At 41.8% G+C, this 24,490-nt stretch overlaps 1 protein-coding gene and 1 non-coding gene across 3 annotated transcripts in view; both read right to left on the bottom strand.

Annotated features, from left to right (window-relative positions):
- The window catches only part of NIBAN1 (niban apoptosis regulator 1), a 210,409-nt gene that overhangs the window by 23,143 nt on the left and 162,776 nt on the right, over positions 1-24,490 (bottom strand). For both annotated transcript variants that reach the window (XM_074389632.1, XM_003925288.4), the window contains 3 exons: positions 13,626-13,741; positions 4,757-4,861; positions 4,283-4,445 (listed from right to left, as the gene is read on the bottom strand). In XM_074389632.1, coding sequence (XP_074245733.1) covers positions 4,283-4,445; positions 4,757-4,861; positions 13,626-13,736 — 379 coding nt within the window. In that variant the 5' untranslated portion in view covers positions 13,737-13,741. The remainder of the gene's footprint in view (positions 1-4,282; positions 4,446-4,756; positions 4,862-13,625; positions 13,742-24,490) is intronic.
- LOC120360235 (U7 small nuclear RNA) lies at positions 2,575-2,636 on the bottom strand. The gene has a single exon (XR_005576810.1). It is a non-coding gene; the product is annotated as a U7 small nuclear RNA (small nuclear RNA).

Genomic DNA, 24,490 nt, shown 5'->3' with positions numbered 1-24,490 from the left:
CATTCAGTTCTCTAGGCATTTGCTCAGTATAATTCCATCCCCTTCTCCTCACCAAAATACTTTTTAAGAACTTCAGTACATTCTTTTCTTGAGCCATTGGAACCAAATTCCATTCAGTTTGCCACCCTACCTCCTGTCCCCATTCCTGATTAAAACAAGACAAAACAAAATCACAATAGGTTTTTCTGATCAAGACGACATGCTTAGTGACACAAATGTAGAGTACATTTTGATCATGAAGAGGAATGAAAAAAATGTCACCATAATTCCAGTCCCTAGAGGAAAGTACTGCTCTTTGATTTAGAAGAGGGAGAGCACAGTGAAGGTCCTGGTCCAGACCAGGTAGCACATGGAAACCTGCATTGTTTTCAGAGCAGAGGCGATTCTCATGATCAGCCAAGAAGCCACAATAGAGTGAAGGAGGCTGGACCTGGAAGAAGCCTGAGCTCACTCCATGGACTGGAAGGCTAGCTTTGTGGATCCAGGCAGGTCACACAGCCTTGTCATAGAATCACAGAACGAGGAACAGAAGCACAAATGGAGCTGATGTCCAGTCTCTCCACTTTACAGATGGAAAAAATGAGGCCTGGAGATGTTCAATGACTCCACAAACGTCACACCCTAATCTGCAGGAGCAGGGCTACCATTCAAGTATCTTTCTTAAGTTCTTCTTGGCAATTTGCCTACAGTGAGATGAATGGTCTCATTCTTATTTCAACGGGCAGAAATATTTCACAGTTATGCAGGGCCAGATCACGACCTTTTATTCTGAGAATCTGAAATGACTAATCCTATGAATATTACAAATCACTTATAAATATTTGGGATGTAAAAAATTACACAGGTCATAACATTATTAAGGAAAAAAACCCTTTCAATTGTATGATCCAAATATGACACCATCTAAGAGTCTTCTAAAAATTACTTGCTTGACACTAAAGCGTAAAACTGTTTGTCAGGAGAATAAATTAATTATTAGTTAATTAACTTTAAAGAGAGGAAGTATTTGAAAAGCAGCTAATTGAAATGTCAGAACAATGCTGAATATGAGTAACAGACAATAAACATCTAGCAGCAGCTGGCAGATTTCACCTGCTAGGTGGGGCCAAGATGGGCACAGGAGGGCCATGGGAGGGAATGTTCCTCTCTGCCCTCTCTCACTCCATCCCTACTTACCACAGTACGCTCCCATCCCCTCTCTGCACCTTTATTCAATGTTCCTTTATGTTGCCTTCCTTCCTCTACCTCTGCTCGTAAACATCCTACTCCTCTCTTCAAAGCCCAGTTCAAATTTCACTGTAACCTCCTGGAACCCCTGCACGGCTTCCTGAGCTGTGGTCTGCAGGTATTTCCTTATGGGCTGGATAAGTTTCACATCCCATTCGTGTACGTGCTGCTATTTTTCTTTCTTTTTTTCTTTTTTTTTGAGACGGAGTTTTGCTCCTGTTACCCAGGCTGAAGTGCAATTGTATGATCTCGGCTCACCGCAACCTCTGCCTCCCAGGTTCAAGTGGTTCTCGTGCCTCAGCCTCCTGAGTAGCTGGGATTACAGGCATGCGTCACCATGCCCAGCTAATTTTTGTATTTTTTTTAGGAGAGATGGGGTTTCTCCATGTTGGTCAGGCTGGTCCTGAACTCCTGACCTCAGGTGATCTGCCCGCCTCGGCCTCCCAAAGTGCTGGGATTACAGGTGTGAGCCACTGCACCTGGCTGTGCTGCTATTTTTCAAGCAGGCAGAGATGTTGCTGTGAGGCATATGTGTTTGACACATTAATTGATAAGCCTTACTGAAGCGAAGGAAGGAGCCGAACAGAGTGATGATGCCTGAAAGGTGAGGGCCAGAGTTGGGTTTGGAGCCCGACTCCCCCACAACTAGCTCTGGAATCTCAGCAAGTTACTGAATTTCTACCTCAGTATTTTCGTCTGTAAAATGGAGATCATAAAAGCAATTATGGTGAGGATTAAGTGAGCTTACTGTATTAAAAGTGCTGACAACTCTGGAAGGGGCCCCTTGGAAGGACCCAGGAACTGCTAGCTCTTATTGTACCTGTTGGCGTTGGTATTTTTTCCGGGCCCCCACCACTAGACCTGTGCTCTCATTATGAGGGGCCCAGGTAGACTTCTTGAGGTTGAAATGGGATCGATGCTCACACTGGGACCCCACTGTGCTCTTTGTTCCTGCCTCTGGTGGGGACATGTTTTTCCTTCTGTTTCAGCATCTGTGACATGCTTTGTATCCTCCTCTCCTTGTAAAATCACATGGTCTCCTTGGAATCATTCTAGCCATTGTACTCAGCAGAAATAGAATAAATGCTTATTGAATGAATAAATAATTGTGTGGCAGAATTAAAGTTCAGGGGCTTTACTCCCGAGAGTCATATGGGAGGAAAGGGAGAGATCACCATTTCCTACTCCCCGGGTTTTTGTTTTTGTTTTTTTTTTAAGAAATCCAAAGCCTTTTATTAATGTAGCCTAAGGTACACTTCCTTGTTTTAAAGGTGGAGCACTGGATGCCTGGTTAAAATGTGTTTGTGGTATTTCATTTTATATATATATTTATTTATTTATTTAATTGGGGGCTTTCTGGCAAAAACTGGAAAGGCTGCTAGACAAATTCTAAAAGAGCTGTAACACTGATATTCCATTTTAAAAGGCCTTGATCACTACTTCCTTTTATGGCTTCTTTTAGGAAATAAATACTGATCCCAGGCAAAATCTTTTTCCATCATATGGGGATACACTAGAGCCAAAGAGATTTAGGCAAAGGAGGACAATTTAATTTCGGTCATGAGAATGGCTATGGTTAGGCCCAAATTAGCCCAGATAGAACAAATTTTGCCACAGGAGTTGAGCACTGGCAGTTTTAAGTAGTACAGAGTCTTTAAATATATAGCCAACTCTAGATTAGTTATGCTAATGGAGGAATAAGAGACGCGAATAATAGAAAACATCAAATACTCTGAAATTAATGTAGAGCTGGCTTTGCAAAGGATGGCGTAAACAGACACACAGACACACACCTGTGCTGGAGCTGGGCCTCTTCTAACCTCCTCCCAGCAGGACCTGTGCTAAGAACCCTGAAGCAAGCTGGGCTGCAGTGGAAACGGGGCCGGAACTGCAGAGGATAATCCACAAAGCAGACAGCCCAGAGACTCAAGCCTCCTGAGCCCAGGAACAGGGTGTTCCTTGGTCACTGCTAAAGCTCCATTGTCTGGCTTGGAAAACACTTAGTGAATAGTTTCTCATGAATGAATGAATGAGTGAGTGAATAATCTGAGAACTCTCTAAGAAGACTGTCCATAAACAATCACAGGTAAGCCTGCAAGCTTCTCCTCTGAAGGGACACTAGGTGTGGTGTGTTTGTTGGGGTGTAGAGGCCCCAGATGGAATGGAGAACCATAGAATTTCATTCTGTAGGATTCCTCAGAGGCCATCTAAGGCCTCTTTTATGGGAATAGGTAAACCGCTTTCTGTAAAGGACCAAATAGTAAATATTTGTGCCTTTGTGGTCCGTAAGGTCTCCGTTCCAACTATTCACTTCTGCTGTTGCAGCACGAAAGCAGCCACAGATAATATGCAAGTCAATGTGCCTGGCTATGTGCCAATAAAATATTATTTACAAAAACAGGTGGGGGCCTGATACAGCCCAAGGGCTTCAGTTTACCAACCCCACTCCTGTGGACCCTCCAATTTCAGAGGAGGACACTGAGGTAATTAGAAGTTGAGTGACCTCCCAAGGTATGCATGGACTGGCTAATATTGGGGCTACAAACCCACATTTATTGGGTTTGTAGTGCCATTGGGTATGACTCTAAGCCAAAATTTTAGGTTTTCCTGTTAGAGGAAAATCCATGTATTCATTGATTCGAATATTCACTGAGAGTCTGTATATGCCCGGCATGGCACCAGGCCCTAGGTGTACTTGAGTAAACCAGGGTGACATGGCTCAGCTCTTTGAGAGCTTATAGCAGAAAGGAGGCAGGGCAGAAGCCAGTCTAATTCAGTATCAGGAGAGCTACAATGGGACTTGGGAGTGCGGGCAGTATCGGAATACACAGGCACTGCCAAAGGCAAGAAGCAAACCTTCCTCTGCCTTGTGTCTATGAAGCTTCCACGGGAAGTCTCAGGCCCCTAACGGTACCTCCAGCATGCTCCTTTGCAGCTGTGATCACCTCCTCCCAGTTTCTTAATTATCCTCTGAAACCACGCATTCTTGCTGCATGGTGGATCCCTGCGTGTACAGCTTATTTAATTAGTAAGAGCATGGATTATCTCCACTGACCTTTGATCTTTCCAATTAAATAGTTCTTTGAGTTCACAATCTGATCCATGTCGGAACGGATCGTTCCTTCCAGGCCTTTTGTCAGAGCTCTGCATTCCTCCTTCAAGGCACTTAATCCTTCTGAAACTTGATTCTGAACCAGGGTGTAGGCCTCCTCGAGGAGCTGCAACAGGGAATAACACATAAATCAGGGCTCTGTCATGTGTAAGCACTGATGGAGTCAAGTAGAGGGAGCAGCCTTCATCACAGACCATCATAACATAAACAGAACTGCACACACATTGTAATTTTTCTTTCAAAGTTGGAGTCTGTTTGGATTAGTCTTCATGTAAATGAGATTGAGTAGGTTTGAAGTAGGCATTTCTACACTCAGGGAAGGAATTATCAAACAACAACTACAAATGCCCTAAAAGAAAAGGGAAGGGAATGTTCCCATTTTGAGTAGCTCAACTGTGGTGCAAAACCATTGCTTACACCAAGCCAGGTCCTCTTTCTGTCATTCTTCTTCCCCTTCATCTTAGGCAGCAGGTCTGTCTGAAGAGTGGGCAGGAGCTCCTCCATCACCAGGTTACTCAGGATCTGCACAGCAGAAGACAGTCCAGAGTCAGTCAGTCGGTGATGGCTACATCTGAACATCAGGCTAACTAAAGACGTCCTGATTAGCTGTCCCTGTCCTAGACCAGATGAACTCTGTAGTAGGTTAATAATGTAACCTACTACAGAGGCCACAGAAATCACAACTAAGACAATCTTAGAGGCTGAACATTCTTAAACATCGACAAGGAACAGTAACATCTGCTGATATTCTCCCCTTGTTTTCCCAATGAAAATAACAACTTCCCCAATTTCAAACTTCACATATTCAAATTTGTGACGTTGATCATGTTGGGGTCACGGCCTGCCGGGGTCTGCCTACAGACCCCAGCTGTACCACAGATGAATAAATGCACCCACACACAGAATACAGTGAATGAGTGGTTAAGGGGTTGTGAGCTTCTCACAGAGAGAGATCGCAGCTATACGACACCCATTAGCTCACCCTGTCCCCATTTATTTAGTATAGATTTAATAACAGAGGCTTTTAGTCAATACACTTAATAGAGAAGGTTTAACGGTCAGATTCTGATGCTTAAAGCAAACCCTATGAACTGAGAATATCCTTGGTTAACCTCCCCACAAGAGGGCCACCCAGCTCAAAGTTTAGTTTCAAGACCACATGAATAAACAAGTTAATTAGATAACCTCCCCCACATACACTAGCTATTTGCCTTACTTATTAACTAAATGTAAAGGGGATTTAGGCTACTTTCAGCCAAAACTACTACTGAAACTATGAAAAAACCCTTCCAAAAGGGTTTGAAACTATATTTTATAAACTTTCTCTACTATTTTTCCCTTAATATTTTTACTATCATCCTGAGGGGATTCCTACATAAACTAGAAGAACTTAGACGGTAGAGTAAAATGGAAGATTTCAATAAGGGATAAGCACATCATTAGCAAAATCATGAAGTGAATGCTAGGCTTGGTTTTGGTGGCTTGAGCCTTGGTCTGTGTTCCCTGGGACTGTCATTCCCCCTCAGCCTCTTCATGATCAAGGTATCGAAGTATCTTCATGCTCTTAGTCCCTACTGTCCCCTGAGCCCCATCATCATCCTCTTTAATATTTAGAAAAAGAAGGGAGGAGCAGTCTGAAGAAGTGAGAATGATGCCTGGACCAACCAAACCCCATGTACCACTGTATCCCACCATGCAGCACCTTCATCCAGCACTGGAGAAAGGCTGAGGGGATGCTCCAGGAGATACAGCCACACTGAAGGGCAAACCACAAAGAAGATCTGCAAGGTTGTTGCTAGACCTGCTCTTCCAAAGCCAGAACCCAAGCCTCAGAAGGCCCCTGCAAAGAAGGAAGAGAAGGTACACAAAAGGAAAAAAGGGAAAGGCTAGCGCTGGAGGGAAATAATCCCGCAGAAAATGAAGACGCCAGAACAGACCAGGCACAGAAAGCTGTCGGTGCTGGAGACACCAGGGGAAGTGTGTGCATTTCTGGTAACTGTGTACTTCTGGTGACTGTACAATTTGAAATACTGTTTTCTAAAATGGAGTTTTATAAAAATGTAGAATGTTGTCTTACTTTTCTTAAAGCTATGTTATTATCACACAGAATGTTTCATTGTTTTTGGCTGAGGGGGCATATGTCACTAACAGAATCTGTCTGAAGCTGGACTGATGTGGGGAAACACCTTTCTTTCCAGTTATGAGAAACTTCTTCTTGGCTCTCAGAAGGGGATTCCCTGACATTGACACACATTACCTTGGCAGAAACACCTTATGGTGTGGAAAAACAAAAATTCTTTTTTATTTCCTCTTCTCCCTCTCTGCCTTTGGTATGGTCTCAACTTCCTTAAACCCAGAGACCTGTTGGGACCTGACACCTAAAATTAGTTAGCAGTAAGGGGGTCATCTGAACCTTCCAATCACCCCTATTGAGAGGACATCTCTCAAAAGAACAGCAGTTCCTTTTTTAGACTGTGGATTTCCAGACTGATGATTCTGCCATTTTCACTGCATGTCCTGAAAGTCAAGATTGGCTCATGAAAAGTTGTTAAACAACATGCTACATGTGAAATGTCAACCCTCACTGCAATCAAGAGTCTAAGCAAATTATTTCACTGGGTTTTATACAGCTTTCTGATGATGGTTCATTGAAGAAGAGAGTTTGGAAGTTGTATACTACTAGTGATCACGTCCTGCCTAATATACTATGATTGCTTATAAAAAGCATCTTTAGACAGGGGGATGGAGACAGCAAACCACCCTGGCATGTGTGTACCTATGCAACAATCCTGCAAGATCTGCACATGTACCCCAGAACTTAAAGTACAATTTTAAAAAAGCATGTTTAATAAGGCTGGATACGGTTTAAAAAAGGAAAAAGAAGAGAATAATAAATATTTTGGAACAATAAAACATCTGAAACATTTATGAGAGGGGTGTGAGATAATTAATGGAGACTAAAACAAATTTAAAAAGGAAAAATTAAAAAAAAATGGGAGGGAGCATCTAAACTTTTCAGGTGTTTTTTAAAAAATGTATTCCCACATCACTCCTAAAATTTGCTTGGATAAATTAAACTATTTCTTGTGAATCTGAGCAGTATTCTACATATCCACTCATGCTCTGGCCTCCTTCTTTATCCCTGTCCCTGAATTGCAGCAGCTTTGCTGTTCAGATTCACTTTCACCATGAATCTTTTGAGGCCCATAGCTCAGCTTGCAACCATAGTCTGCACACTAAGATTTACAAACGGGGCAAGCATAGTTTTAAGAAAGGAAGCAGGCAGAAAAGCAGAGAATCACTTGAAGCATCTGTTCTATGAGTTTGAAATAAAGTTTGTCCAAAATAAGTGATCTCCTTTCACTTCTCATAAAAATTCAAATTATGCTTTGGGAATTAAGGAAGATTTGCTCTGAGGTCACTGGTCAGCCTCATGCTAGTGAAACTGCTCATGAGCTCATTCGATCTTGCCTGTAATCAGGGCTGTGTCACAGCAGGGTGTAACGCTTTTGCCGAACCAAACAGAAACACTCTCATGGTAGAGGTTGATGAGCCATCCAGCTCACTGTGCCTGCAGTTGCTGGGAGAGAAGGTACTCAGCTCAGGGCAGCAACTGGGGGCTCCTATCATCTGACATGTGGATCTGCCTGGTGTGACAAAGGTTATGGTGGGGACAGGATTTCCACTAGCCCTGGTAATTCACTGGTGGAGATTTTTCTGACCTTTCTTCACCATTCTCTGGGGGCAGTTGAGAGATGAATCACTATTTTCTGTGGAATTTAAGAGGAACCTAATGTGCAAAACTCCATGGAAATTAGCAGGTCCAACAATTATTGAAAGTAATGGCAAAAACTGCAATTACTTTTGCACCAACCTAATAGATTCAGTGGGTAATTAATAGTCCACCAGCTGACCCTGCTCGATGGGATAAGTTCTTGTTTGGAACACATCTGCTCTAAGTGTGGTATGGGAAGAGTGAGCCAAGAAGAACTGAGACCAACGTCAGAATTTAAAATCAGTGGGTTGACATTATGAAACCCAAGGGTCATAAGAATTTTCCCAATTCATCCTTTTGCAGAGATTGGCTAGAATTTTAGCTTAAGTGTGAAACGGGTTTGAAAATATAAAAATGTTATATATAAAGGCCAAAGAAAAATAGTGTTCCATTTGGGTGGGCTTAGAGTTTCTTTAGTCTTTCCCACACAATGTTCCAAGAAATTTGGTTCTATTTTACAACTTAGGGAATTAAAGGAAATATGTCTGGGAAGAAAAAGAAGGGGTGGGAATAGGTTCCAAGTAGGGGGGTGATACGGTTTGGCTATGTCCCCATCTAAATCTCATCTTGAACTGTAGCTCCTATAATTCCCATGTGTTGTGGGAGGGACCTGGTGGGAGATAATTGGATCATGGGGTAGTTTCCCCCATATTGTTCTCATGGTAGTGAATAAGTCTCACTGGAGCTGATGATTTTAAAGGGGTTTCCTTTTTCACTTGGCTCTCATTCTCTCTTGTCTGCTGCTACATAAGACATGCCTTTCACCCTCTGCCATGATTGTGAGGCCTTAAGAGCAACATGGATCTGTCAGTCCATTAAGCCTCTTTTTCTTTATAATTACCTAGTCTCGGGTATGTCTTTTTCAGCAGCATGAAAACGGACTAATAGAGCAGGCGAGTGGGGCTCAGGGAATAGCCACAGGGCAGCGGAGCCTCTGGGTGCTGAAGCTCAAGTGTGTCTCATCCCAACCACCACCTTCAGCCCACCCTGCCCTGACTGAGGGTGCTGCCTCTCACCTCCCCAGAGCCCACTCTGGCATTCCCTACCAGGGTCTGCCTCCACAAGCAGAGTCTGAAGCCTCTGGGCTCTTTTAGAGAAAATAACTAATCTAATAAATCACAATAATGAAGGAATTCCCTAACTTCCTCCCCTCAGAATAGTATCCACTGAATTTTAACATAAGCAACCTAAGAATATCACTTTAGTTTTTTTTTTTTTTTTTTTTTTTTTTAGTTGGGGGTGGTGGCTAGGGGAGTATTTGCATACTTAACTGGTGGGACTTAGAGATTTAAAAATTCTATCACTTCTATAAGAAACTAAGCATGTCACTAGGTTGATCAAAACCAACAAACCTGGGATCACCTCTTAAAGGCCACACCACAGTGCTTCCTTTCAGATGCTGAGCTGTGAGGAAGGTGTGACGTCCAGAGAGACCACCCTCCTTCCTGAGGCAGGCCTCATGGTCTCACCAGGCTGCTGGCCCAGGCCCCTTGTGTTACTGAGTGGCCATGGGTGAAAGAATCCACTCCAAAGGGGTCACATTCAAGATCTTTCAGCAAAAGACAACTCTGGAGCATATGGACAAGGCCTAAAATATGTGGGTAGTTATTTTTATTTTTATTTTTGGTCTTGAAACTGTTCTGTGGGAATTATGAGCAGTTCTCTAGCCCATCTGGGTATTTTAAAAGCAAATAATAAATATACCACATAGCTAGAGATATTTTACAGTTGCAAAGCCCTTTCCCTCATGATCTCATTTGATATATTTACATCGACAAGTAGAAAATATGTTGATGTTTTTACTGACATACAAATATTTTCACCTTAACAGACTGACAGGCAAGTTATTCTGAGACAGTTGCTTTGCCTGGAAACGTGCCTAAAATAACCATCGCCACGAGGGCCTTCCACACTTGCTGTGTGAGTCATTACTACGAAGGTAATGGAACAAGGCTGTAAGTCTGAATGCAGGTCCCTACGGTAGAGGGGTTCAGAACAGGATTATGATAAAGGTCTTAGCAGACAGGAAGAAAAAATGCAAATAAACCCAAGGCTTTAAACAAAAGATGTCATTTTCTCCAACTCGGCTATGCTATACCATATGCCACGCCGTTTTCTTTAACCACTTGGTGGCTTCTTCAGGCCCCCGGCTTCTTTCTTCTATGAGTCTTAGGGTAGACATTGCTTTAGTGTTATGCTCCATGTCTTAGAGTCTGTGGGGAACCTTAATCCTTACCTGGCCCCACACAGGAAGCTTTGGAAGCCATTTCCTTTTACCAGCTTCTCCAAGCTGGTTTAAACGCATTTCTGTAACAGACTAGCTTTGTGACTTCAGCTGACTGCTCTGAATGTTCTTTCTCTCACCTGGAGGGTGCTGGACAAATCATCCTGAAATGCCTCTCCAGCACTCACATTTTATGAGTCTGTTATTTTGCCAAAATACTTAAATTCTGGGTGGAGCAAAACCACTTTTTTGTTTTTTGGTTTTTCTTTGAGACAAGGTCTCACTCTGTTTCCCAGCGCAGTGGCGCAATCACAGCTCAGTACATCCTTAAACTCCTGGGCTCAAATGATCTTACTGTCTTGGTGTCTTGGTTTCCCAAGTAGCTGAGACTACGTGCACATACCACCATGCCCAGCTAATTTGTACAAAACTTTTTGAAGAGATCGGATCTCGCTATGTTGTCCAGGCTAATCTCGAACTCTTGGATTCAAGCAGTCCTCCCACCTTGGCCTTCCAAAGTGCTGAGATTACAGGTATGAGCCACCACAGGCAGCCCCTGTGAAACTTCTTACTGGGACACTTGATAACTCCAGTGATTTTTGATCTCTTTTCTGCTTTTTTTGTTTTGTCTTGCTTCCCCACTTAAAATGTTTTTTGTACTGCAAAATGAGAGCTTACTATGACCACTTGCACGAATGCTTTACAATCTCCATCTACACAGAGACACACATACATATACCCACACACATATATGCCTTGTCTTCTGCATGCTTTTATGTGTGTCTCGCCTCACCATGATGGCAAGGGATGAGTACTTTCTCTCTCTTCCAACTTACACCACTTAGCACATAATCAGCCTAAAGCCAAAAGCAGAAAGTAAGCAAAAGAAAACACAACAAACTCAAATTCAACTCCCAGAAAGGACTTATTAGATACCTATTTTCAATGGCATCATGGAGGAATATGAGTTCACATAAGTTTTCAAGTGAAAGAAAAACGATGAAGCAAGTGGCATGGCTGAACTCAGGGAGCTATTGATAAATAAATGTGTAAGTCAGTATATTCCCATGGTTGGTGTTGGTCTTTCACTGGATCAGAAGCAGAAGTCATCATTTCCTTTGCCGTTTGTCCACTTGGCATATAACCCTGAAACTATCAGCTCTACAGGGCCAGGACCATCTTGGTCTTGTCCATCTCTGGATCACTAGCCCCCAGCACAGTGCCCAGCATAGAGTCAGTGCTCAGTAAATAGTGGTTGAGGCCGGGCACGATGGCTCATGCCTGTAATCCCAGCACTTTGGGAGGCTGAAGTGGGCAGATCACCTGAGGTCAGGAGTTTGAGACCAGCCTGCCGAACATGGTGAAACCCTGCCTCTAAAAATTAGCTGGGTGTGGTGGCATGCACTGTAATCCAGCTACTTGAGAGGCTGAGGTAGGAGAATCGCTTGAACCTGGGAGGCAGAAGTTGCAGTGAGCCAAGACTGTGCCACTGCACTCCAGCCCAGCAAGACTCAGTCTCAAAAAAATAGTTGAATGAATGAAACTGGGCAAGTCACTTTGCTGTTATATGCCTCCCTCCATTTTCTCATTTACAAAATTGAAATAATAATAACTGCCCTACTCATCCCATAAGATTGGCAAGACAAACAGCATTAGGTTTTGAACCTTATCAAGTATCACAAAAAGGCATTTGACTACTGGTCTGTCTATTAACTACGTTGGCTTACATGGCAGCCCAGCCGGTGTCAAGTGCTTCAGCCTCCCCTTCTGATACTTTTTGTTTTTCTTTATGGCATAAGTACGGTAACTATTTAGTTCTCTCAGATTTATGAATGGATGTGGTTCCCCAAAATATCAGAAACCAAGACCTGTTAAAAATTCTAGAAGAAGTAAGTGTCAGGTTGGGAAATAAATGAGTTTAGAATCTGCCAAAAAGAAAAAAACGAAAGAGAAGATTATAATGATAAACACATGTTCTCACATGGTGAAACTATAAAGAAGAGCTCCCTCATGGGTTTTCAGCATTAGATGTTGAATGGCCACACAGAGGCAAGGCACCATTTGGCATCCTCCAAATACTGTTCTCTCTCTATATATAAATAAATTCCACTAGCTCCCAAAAGAGGCACCATGGGAGATGTGGAAAAAATAAAAAATAAAAAAGATAGCATTCTTTTTTGAGACAGAGTTTCGCTCTTACTGCCCTGTGCAATGGCATGATCTCGGCTCACTGCAATCTCTGCCTCCTGGGTTTAAGCAGTTCTCCTGCCTCAGCCTCCCAAGTAGCTGGGATTATAGGCATGTGCCCCCATGGCCAGCTAATTTTGTATTTTTTTAGTAGAGACGGGGTTTCTCCATGTTGGTCAGGCTGGTCTTGAGCTCCTAACCTCAACTGATCTGCCCGCCTTGGCCTCCCAAAGTGCTAGAGTTACAGGCATGAGACACCACGCCCAGCCCAAAAGATAGCATTCTTAAATATCATGTTACTTTATGTAAATCTGCCCATATCCAGCCTCCTTTTCTTGGCTGAAGCAGCCATGTGACTGGCGTCATCATGGAGGCTGGGATCACATCATAAAGCATAGTTTCCTTCGGAGATTTATAATACTGTCCCTGGGATCAAGCCCACCGAAGTGCTTGGGCCATGACCGGCATCTAATCAGGGTCATGAGAAGTTATAATGTACCACAGGGGACAGAAAACTAGAAAAGGTAAATGAAACATATAGAAAACTGTCTAATGCTTTGAATTTGTTTTTTCATTGCTTCATTTAAAGACAGCTGCATGCCAAATACTTCTCCAACTGCATCTCACTTGTCACAACGCTGCAAGGTAAACATTATTCTTCCCATTTTTTTCCAGGGGAGTAATCTGAGACTAAAAGAGGTTAAGTAAGTTGGCATGACTTAAGTTCAAGCTTCATGACCCTAACTAAAGCCCTGTCATACACTTTGCACTATTCCTCGCTACTCACACTTGATTCTGGTGTGGAAGCACAAGGTCATTTGAAAGAGTAATTTCTTTTCATAGAAAACAGTGGAGGCAGCTCTTTCCACTGTAGCTGCCATGTTTTTGGCTGCCCTGTGTCATGCCCAGTCTGGTGGTCTTGGTGGTGGGTGCCCATAGTGTGCTGACCAATGCTTCCAGACATGAGAGAGATGGCCTTTGGAACCCCGTCTTTCATACTTGCAACTTTTTTGTTTGATTGCTTAATAAAATGACCCTGACTTCCTACCACCCCAACACCCAAACATAGACAGAATCCAAAACGTTGAGCCCCATGTTACCTGGATTTCATCCCCAGTGATCATTTCCCAGGAGCCATAGTGACCCTTCTCCTGTCGGAAGAATTGTACAGCTTCTAAAAACGCTTGGGCTTCAAATGTCATCTGCTTCATGTAATCTAAAGAAAAGATGAAGGGGCGTTGAGCAAGGTAAAACACTCTACATTTCCCCATAGTGCTTCAAGTGCAATGGCTCAGAGACCTAGCATTATCTGAACATGAGAATCCATGGAATTATGAGACACAGAGAAAGTTAAGCAAGTACTGAATTCAAAGTTAATTTGCAGGTGAGGTATACATCACATTACTGGTTCATTGTCCTAGCTGAAAAATTCTATCAGTTACTGAGCATGCTGATTAGGACTGGAAGCAGTCCCATCTCCCTTACCTTCTTTTGTACATGCTTCCCTATCCACCCACAGGCAGTCAGTGACTTTACGTCACCAGCTGTGACACCTCACTCAGGCAGACTGTCCCTTAAAAGCACCTCTTGTGTTCAAAGTATATCCTTTCAGTTTCCCAATCAAAACTCCAATTTCTCTGTGACGTGATATCAGCTTTCAATACAATATGCATCAACACAACATGCAAATTTATGCAAATGAAGATAATAATTGCTAAGGCTTACAAAGCAGGATAATGTTCATCTAATCACTTTACATATTTCATTGAAACCTCACAAAAACCCTTGAGAAGAGTAGTATTATCTTCATTTTACAGATGAGGAGACTGAGGCACAGAAATATGAATTAATTGCCTAGCTCATATGGCTAGTGAGTGGCAGAGCCCAGGTGTGAAAGGTGGTCTGACCTCAGAACTTGCCTCTAGCCATGATAGTATATTGTCTCACATAACTAGTTTTATGGGTTCACCCTTCTAAACATATTGGATTTTAAATGGTGTCGTATCTGAGAGGTACTATCCTACCTCAAGGAATAACTATCTAATGGTGGAATTTCAGGTGTGGTAGAGGGATCTGGGGCTGATTGGCCTTCTCAGAGTTTCATAAGTCATGCTAGGCATACAGTGGCTTCATTTCCAGCACCTAAAATTGGCTTTTGGGGGACACAATGATAACAGAACTACAGAAATCTTTATGGAGAAATGAACTTTAGAAATAATCTAATCAAATAATAAATAATCAAGTCTTAGAAAGGGAAAATAAAACGGGCAAAGTGAAGCGAGTAAGAAGGCCAAGTTCCCTGACTCTCCTCCTACAAGGCACAAAGCTCTCCTTCAGTAGCCTATTTATAGGGCAACATCAGATTGATGATTTAGAGGTGAGGAGGAACCATCACAGCTTTAGACAGTGGGATTCTTCAGTAAAACACTAAATAGTTGATATGGTGGACCAAGCAGAACAAAAAGAGGATCAATCTGCTTTCAAAGGTGACAGTCAATTAATAGATGGTGGATGACTCTTTTGAGATTGGCTTACTAGATCATAAACCTCAAAAACTTGGAAAAGAGAAAACAATTCAAGGCTTAGCCTCTACAAGAGTTCAAGCAGAAGTATTAACAGTGAGGATATCATGAAGTCTATCGAAAGCTCCATTTTCAAAAATGTGGAACAGTGGCCAGGCATGGTGGTGGCTCATACCCGTAATTCTAACACTTTGGGAGGCGAAGGATTGAGGATTGCTTGAGGCTAGGAATTCCAGGCAAGCCTGGGCAACATAGTGAGACCACATGTCTACAAAAAGAATTAGCTGAGCATGATGGCACATGCCTGTAGTCCCAACCACTCAGGAGGCTGAGGCCAGAGGATCACTTGAACCCTGGAGTTTGAGCCTGCAGTGAACTATGATTGCACCATTGCACCCCATCTAGGGAAACAGAGTGAGACCCTGTCTCAAAAGAAAAAAAAAAAAGAATGTGGAATAGTAACTGACATTTCCAACATCAACATGGAGATTTGGTCAAAATCTAAATTAAATTTTGAAAAAAGAGCATGTTTCAAGAATCAAGTTTTTAAATTGAAGCATTTTTTGCTTGTTATTTTTCTTGACTTGGCAAGTGATTTAACGTTTAATCTTAGAGGTCTGGAAAACAAAAATTAAAGTCTTGCTATAAAATTGACAATACCATTGGTAGTGTTCTCCCCACAAGGGGATTGTGATATGGGCCTTAGTATGCTAGGAGGGACTTTACCAGCTGAGATGGAAACTGTAATTACTACATTGGGATTCAAGACTGACTCATGTGCTCTTATTTCTAACAGCTGTTTTCATTTCCAACCTAAGAAAACAAAGAGATAGAAGGAAATATGGTACTGTCTCTGGACGAAGTAAGTATAGCCAGATCTGTAAGCCAGGGAATGAAGTTTTAAATTCTTTACATCCTTATAAGAAGCATAAATTTACATATTTCCTCCTTTACTGGCCTCGGTAACTGTAGGAAGTGCTTAAAATCTTGTCCATTACCTTCTGTATCTATATCAAAGTAAACAATGACACTCACACTGATGGGTGCATTTTCAAAGATCTTTGGAACAAAGAAGAAATGGGATTTGAAGATGTGGATGTCAGACAGAAGTCAAAGAAGGAAGCAGAAGGAGAGCTCGATGTAATAGTGATGGAAGTGAGGCACCTTAATACAGAAGAAAATAAAAGTATTAGTAATCAAATGGGCCACAAAAGAAATTACAGTCATTGAACAATGAAGCCTCAGGGAACGAGGGCCTGGATCTGAATTCTGGACTCTACCATTCAGACAGACTTAAACTAGATTTTAACTACCTCCTTTCGATAGAGGAAAAAAGATCAAATCTACTGATTCATCATTGCATTTTCAGCTAATAAAGTATGAAATAAATTAATATATATAAAACTTTTAGAATAAATCTGCCACATAGTAAGTTGCTTTATATACATTGGTTCTTAAGATTATAAGCACAGGTCAATAGCAACTGACAGATCATTAAGCAAATAAACGACAAAGGTTTGCTTTGTAAGAGACAACACTGTTCTGCAATGGTAATACAACCTCCCTTTCTTCTAATTTGTTTGCAAAGGCATTGCTGAACTCAGTCAGAAGTACAGGTGTTCGAGAGAAACCAGATTAGCTGTTATTTGATGAACTTCCTGACAAAGATCTCACGGGAACAAATTCCAGGTTCACAATCACCTACTCTCCTGCCAACAAGCAAATTGAGAGTTTCTTTCCGTGGCCCTCAGAATCAACAGTGGTTTTTGGCTTTTAAGCCACCTCCTGGCAAGCCAACTTAGAAAAAAATGGCAGGTGTCAGCCCAGACTCTACTCTTCCAGCATCCTGTAATTATGAGAAGGCCTGAGAGACAGACGGGCCAGGGAGCAACTTAGACATCACTACATTCAGCTCCCTCATTTAATGGATGAGGAAACTGGAACAAGAAATGGTTAATTTCCTAGCTGAAGGTCACACAGCTGGTCAGTATCAGAGCCAAAAGTTGAAAAAGTGGCTCTGGCATGTCGTAAGAGGTCTTGGCATTCATGCTAACTTAAATAACAGACTATGAGAGTTGGAAGTGATCTTAAAGGTCACCGACCCCAAGCTCTCGTTCAATGCTGGGATCCTTCAGAATCCCAGACAGACACTAGTTTGGCTCCGGCTTGATTATTTCCAGTGGCAGGAAGCTCACAATTTAATGAAAATAGTTCTTTCCATCACTGAACTGCTCCAAACTTTCCTTCTATTGAGCCAAAATCTGTTTTTATGGACTCTCTCTCCCAATAATCTCATTTCTCCCTTTCAGAGCAAAATAGACAAGTTTACTCTTCGTCATATGGTAACCCGAAAAAAAAAAAATGGTAATCAGCTGAATATCCGTATTCCTCTTCAACTGTTCTTCAAACAACGTAACTTTTGAATCTTTTTAATTTGACTTTCCTTTTTCCTTCTTTCCCTCAGTGATCCATTCAAATTTATCTATATCTTTCTTAAATTTGGCTCCTACAACTGAATACAATAGACTGGGTATTGTCTGACTGGTGCAAATTATACCAAGTTGAAGGAGACTTTTCTTCCTGATCTTTCACCTCCTTTTTAATACAATCACATCATACTGTTGACTCCTGTCTTTCTTGAGTTATAAATCCTTATGCCTTTTTCATATAAAACTCTTGCTAATATAAGCCTCTCCTAGCCTCTATTTCTGCTTTTGACGTTGAAGGACAGATTTTTAACTTTATCCCTATTAAATTACAACTGACTGTGATCAGCCCGGTGCTCCAAACCTGCTGAAATCATTTAAAAACGGTGATTCTGTCCCCCGACTCTCGTATGCCACAGTATCACTGGAAAATCTGGTAAGTTTGCCTTCTATGCTTCTTGCCAACTCATAGATTTAAAAACATTCACCGGATCAGGATGAGGAAAGAACCCTGGGAAATGATAAGCATTTGGGGAGGTATGGGGGAGGTACACTTTGGCCATTCATTCAACAATCATCCTCAGGACCAGGAACTGTCTAGGAATGCACTATTCTCTTTACTCTCTCCCTACTTCCTCATTCGTGAGACTGCATGGAAAACTCCTATTTGGTAGACATGATTAAGGATTCTGCAAAGAAAGGAAAATTTCTCCAGGCCTCTTGGGGACAGTTATTCATGGGGCCAGCCAGAGAGAAGCTGCTTTTATTTTTTTCCACTGTAACAGATTTATAACACATCTGAATCAACTGAAACACCAAGGCTCCAAGGCCTGTGGAGTCATTCTAGATTCTGACTCTGGCTGTGGTGTTGGGACCCCCTGACTCAGGCTGGGTTTGGAAGCTGCCCTGTTATTTTATCAGTAAACTGTGCCAAGCCCTGTTTGCTGATCTGCTGGGTGATTTGTGAAAGGTATGTAACAGCATTACTCACTATGCTGCTACAGGGCTCATCTCACTGAGTTACACTTCTAAACTGTCTTTCGCTTCAGGTCAGATGTCACCTTTCCTATGAGAGACACAGTGAGGCTGTGTGCCCTAGTTTCTTTCTAGAACAAAGAAGGGGCACAGGGGAAGGTAATCAACATTTATTGAGTCCCGACCATGGAGCATGGACTGTGCGAGATGCTTACACACACTGTCTTATACAATTCTTCTAACAATCCCATCCGGGAGGAATTAATATCCCCACTTTACGGAAGACAAGGAAATGGAGTTTGGGGAAGCCTAAATAGTTTCTTTAAGCTAGCATGTGGTCAAGCGATGGCCATTTATCTCTAAGTCCTGTTATAACACTTTAGGATGTAATTTTTTAAAACTTTTTGAGATAATTTTAGATTATCTCAAGATCTCAAATTTGAGATTATCTCAGATTATTAGGTCTTATTTCTCATGCTGTTATAAGAAATAATATAGACATATCCTACATATACCCTTCACTCAGGTTTCCCAAAAGGGAGCATCTTGCAACCCTATAGTACAACACACTACAACCATGAAATTGACATTGTTGCCGTCCAACATTTTAATTTAGATTTTACTAGTTTTATATGTACTCCTGTGTGTGTGTGCATGTGTGCCATCCCATTTAATTCTTTTTTCACTCTTGTTGCCCAGGCTAGAGCGCAATGGCACGATCTCAGCTCACGGCAACCTCCATCTTCTGGGTTCAAGCAATTGTCCTGCCTGAGCCTCCCGAGTAGCTGAGATCACAGGTGCTCGCCACCACACCCAGCTAACTTTTGTATTTTTTAGTAGAGATAGGGTTTCGTCATGTTGGCCAGGCTGGTCTCGAACTCTTGACCTCAGGTGATCCACCCGCCTCAGCCTCCCAAAGTGCTGGGATTACAGGCGTGAGCCATCACACTCAGCCTAATTTCAAAGTTATTTTAAAAGAGACTTTCCTTCTCAAAGTTTAAAATAATATAATTCTAGAGTCTGGTCATAAATTAGAGATCACTTAGTCCAAATCTTTCACTTTGCAAATGACTAAGGGTCAGACAGAGTGTGACATGGCATTACTAAAGATAAAACAAAACAAAACTCCTTCCCTGGAATTAACAATGAATGGTACTCATTCTAATGAAATGGTAATAAAAGTTTTCATTTTGTTTAAAAACACATTTATACATGACCAACCTAAGCAAAGGCTTATCACCATATTATAAATGATAACTCTTATGGGAACCAGCCCCATTACTTAGAAGAAATTGGTAAGCTATCAGAGCTCCCTCAATTATATTTTACAAACTATAATACTAAAATATTAATCTATGACCAAATCATATCTCTGTTAGTGGACACAGACCTACCAGAAGGAGAGGAGGGATGTGTCAAAAAGAAATGTATACCCCATGGAGATCCACGGACCCAAGGATGAGTTACAATCATGTTGCTCTAGTTCAAAGTATAAAAATACAGGAACTCACTCTGAGAATATGAAACACTTCTCAAACAAATGGAAGAAAGGTATTTCTAGTAAAGACACTGTTCTGAGACACATTTTTGGACACACAGAAAAATACTGCATATCTTGTCCAGCTAAAAGCAGTCCATCTCTTGAATCCTGGACTTGTCAAAAAATATTAAAAGACTATTTGTCAACAGTGAAAAGGAAGTGGTGACTACTAGAACAAGGGAAGACAGACTAACCTCATTTCCTTTAGATAAACATACTAGATTGGTAGATTAGAAGGCTGTCGTACCTAGGCAACTATTAACATCTTGCATGATTTTGATTGGCACAGTAAAGAAATTTAGATTGGCTGATGATGCAAATAGACACAATAGTTAAAAACCACCTAAATGATGGGTGCTGGGTAAAAGGGTTGAGGTTATTGACATCCTAGAGGGAAATCTCCAGAGCACTGACTTAAAACATGTTAGATTACTTAGAAAAAGAGAGAGAGAATTATAGTTATTAAATTTTATTTGCCAACTACATATGAGGCACTGAGTTAGGCTCTGAGGATACAAATCTGAAAAAAATGTATGCTTTTAACTTCAAGTTCCTCACAGTCTAGTGGATGACGGAATCAGGATCCAAAATGAAGTACAGTATGGATCAATGAATCTAGCACTTAAGTCCAAAAAAACACATCCACAGAAGTAAACAATAGGTGCTTGATACATAGTAGGCATACAATAAAAGATTGGTAAATAGAGTGAATGAATAAAGGTACCACATTTGAAGAAAAAAAAAAAACCCTGGGGTTTCATTTAGCTGCAAGCTCAGTGCAGGTCAGTCAGGGATGTGATACAACTGTCCACAAAGCATGTGAGGCTGAGCCTCGGAAATGTGAACTATAACAGGGACAAGAATGGTCACAGATGTATTCTGAGATATACTCTTCTGAGCCCATCATTCCATGGCTCTAGCTCATGCTGGACACAAGAATGTTTTACAAACATTTTTCAAAATAAAGAAAAAAGTGGAGTACTTTTGAAGGAGACCAAGTGAATGAGGAATCTCACAGCCTGGGAAATAAAAAAATTAGAAGGAATAGATCTTTATCTACATGAAGATCTTCAATGGAACAAAAGACTGGATTAGTTTTATGGAGATTCAGATACTAGAGGCAAGGTTGTGTCATCTACAGTATGGCAGATTTTGACTCAACATAAAGAGTAAAATTCTAACATATGGACTTATCTTAAAGTCAAATATGCTCCAACGGGATATCAAATGTTCCCCTGGAAGGGAAGTACTCCATCTGGGCTGAGCTACCTTGTAGGTGTACAGATTTGCTCAAATCTCTATTACATAGTCTCATGGCATCATGTGCCTCCCCATCACTGCACTTACAGCAGTTATAATATTACAGCTATTAGTGTAATCATGTGAGGTATGTCTTTCCCCTAGACTGTAAACTTCAAAAGGATAGGGTGCTGCCATTTGTATTCACCCCTGCATCCCTAGTACATAATACTTATTAAATGTTGAAAGAAGGAAAGAAAAAAGGGAACGCAAGAGGTAAAGAAAGAGATTAAAACACTAGAGGAGGGGGCTGGATTAAATCTCCTATAAAGTTCCTTCTAATTCGAAATTTCATGGTTACAAACAAACTCAGGTTGCAAATGACTCACGTTGTCTTAATGACTCCCTTCCCTCCTGTTGTAAAGAGATACTGAAAGGAATAGATGTCCTCTACCCCAATGCTTCTCAGATTTTGGTGAGCATGAGAATCACCGAAAACAGCTGGACCCCAGTCCCACAGTTTCTGATTCAAAAGGTATGGGGCAGGGCCCATGAACTTGAATTTCTAAGAAGCTCCCAGGTAATGCTGATAGTGAAGTTCCAGGAACACACTTTGAGAACCACTCCTCTACCCAGCATTGGGAGAGTGGCTCTCAAACATCAGACTCACTTGTGGAAAGGCTGGGCATGGTGGCTCACATCTGTAATCCCAGCACTTTGGGAGGTCGAGGCGGGTGGATTACCGGAGGTCAGGTGTTTGAGACCGGCCTGGCCAACATGGTGAAACCCTGTGCCTACTAAAAATACAAAATTAGCCAGGCGTGGTGGCGTGTGCCTGCAATCCCAACTACTTGGGAGGCTGAAGCAGAAGAATCACTTGAACTGGGGAGGTGGAGGCTGCAGTGAGCCGAGATCGTGCCATTGCATTCCAGCCTGGGCAACAAGAGCAAAACTCTGTCTCAAAAAATTTAAAAAAAAATCAATTATTGGATGTTCCATAGAGATTCTGATTCAGCAGGCATGGAATTGGATCCAGGAATCTGTATTTAAACAAGCTCTTCAGTAAATTCTGTTGCAGGTGATTTACAAATCACATTTGAGAAAAAAAAAAAAAAAGTAACATGGAAGAAAAGGAGAAAGTAGAAGACCATGGCTCTTGAATGCCTAGGGTCTTGATGACCTTGCTCTCTCCTTAGCAGGTTACAAAAAGTCTACTCTGTCAACTGATCACCCCCTTAACATAAATGAACCCTTGAACTTAGTCAAAGTGATGGTTAAAAATAGTGCCACAATGAAGCTCTATCAAAAAATATGTGGATAAGGAATCAACACTTCAGGTGGATTCATGAGGACACCATTCCAAATAACTAAAACTCTACCCATGGTGGGACCCCACCTCCTCCCTTTGGAAACAGTTATCATTGTCTGGATGTAAATCCCAGATGGAACCTTGATTGATCTTTTTCTCTTTTCTGGCACTCAATGGATATGCGGAGTATAGCTTGCGTGTGACAGCCTTCTTTTCTCTAGCATGAACAATCTGTTTCTTTCTTTATTTTTTTGGTCAAAGCCTCACAGATATGAAAATGACCCACACTCTAGTCTCTTCTAAAAAGTATGGATGGTGGCCGGGCAAGGTGGCTCACGCCTGTAATCCCTGCACTTTGGGAGGCTTAGGTGGGTGGATCACTTGAGGTCAGGAGTTCAAAACCAGCCTGGCCAACATGGTAAACCCCCCTCTCTACTAAAAACACAAAAAGTTAGCTGGGCGTGGTGGTACATACCTGTAATCCCAGCTACTCAGGAGGCTGAGGTAGGAGATGCTTAAACCTGGGAGGTGGAGGTTGCAGTGAGCTGAGATCATGCCATAGTACTCTAGCCTGGGCAACAAGAGTGAAACTGCATCTCAAAAAAAAAAAAAAAAGTATGGATGGGGTCATCAGGCCCCCCCTCCAAAAAAATGAAAGAATATTTGCTTCTTTCCAAATACCATCAAAATACTCTGTGCCCTGAAGTTGCGATTCATTGAAAATGCTTTCTATACACCTGAAAGAGTTAATCTATCACCCATGTGCCACAGTCAGGTCAAGAGAACAATGATGCAATCAATTATTTCCTATCTTCCCCGGACAAATCTATATAGCTTTATATGGGAAGATTTGTATTCTAAGACAGTCAGTGCAAAACTATCTCCCAATCCCTTGATAATTATTTGTGGAGATGCTGCTGAAATGATCTCAGGAGAAAAAAATTACACCCCAAAACCTAGGCAAAACAAATGAAAACCATCTAATTCCCTCTTTAAAAATGTGAATTTGAAAAAGCACCCACCATATAATGTTTTACAGGCAGCTGTGGCCATCACACACCCAGGTTCTCTTTCAGCTCGGACCACAGAAACTGGGTCATGTGCCTCTCAGTGACATTGTGGGCAACTGAGTGGCTTACTCCCTGCAGGCAAAAGTCTACCACACAACTTGGATACGATTTAAAGCAAGCTGGAGTGTTCAAACAATAGGAAAAATGCTTCTTTAGTCACAACTTGTCCTTCATTTTTGATGACACTTTCTCTTATTTCTGGAAACGGCTGTTGACATGGTCTTGGTATAATTTGTCAGTGTGGCACACAAAGTATTAGGGACATTCTTCCTGCCTGATTCTATGGATTGCCTTCATCTCGTGAAATCAGAACACCTCAGTCTTACCGGCATCCGTGAGCGCACGCTTTCTACAAGTAAAGGCAGACAGTAAAATAACTTGGCCAGCTTACATGAGAGAACAAATCTCTGGCATTAATTGGCATCACTCATCATATCCTACCCTAACATACCCACAGAGTCTAGCACTGTCTGATGATGCTATCCGGGAATATTCTACTCATCATCATTACCAATGATTAATAATAGCATCTCTCCTGAACTTGTCAGAGGCTTTTACAGTCTACAACATTTCATTTGATTTTCATTGCAATCTCATGAGACAGGTAAGACAGATGTCATCATTTCTGGTAGAAAATGGAAAAAACTGAAATCAAAGAAGTTTATGTCATTGCCCAAGGATAACTCATTTTATCAGGTCAGAAAATAAGAATAAAGGCCGGGCGTGGTGGCTCAAGCCTGTAATCCCAGCACTTTGGGAGGCCGAGGCGGGTGGATCACGAGGTTGAGAGATCGAGACCATCCTGGTCAACATGGTGAAACCCCGTCTCTACTAAAAATACAAAAAAATCAGCTGGGCATGGTGGCGCGTGCCTGTAATCCCAG

Source organism: Saimiri boliviensis, chromosome 19, assembly GCF_048565385.1.
Source record: "Saimiri boliviensis isolate mSaiBol1 chromosome 19, mSaiBol1.pri, whole genome shotgun sequence".
Lineage (NCBI taxonomy): Eukaryota > Metazoa > Chordata > Mammalia > Primates > Cebidae > Saimiri > Saimiri boliviensis.
Note: the sequence above shows the minus strand (reverse complement) of the source record. Positions and strands in the feature narration are given on the sequence as shown.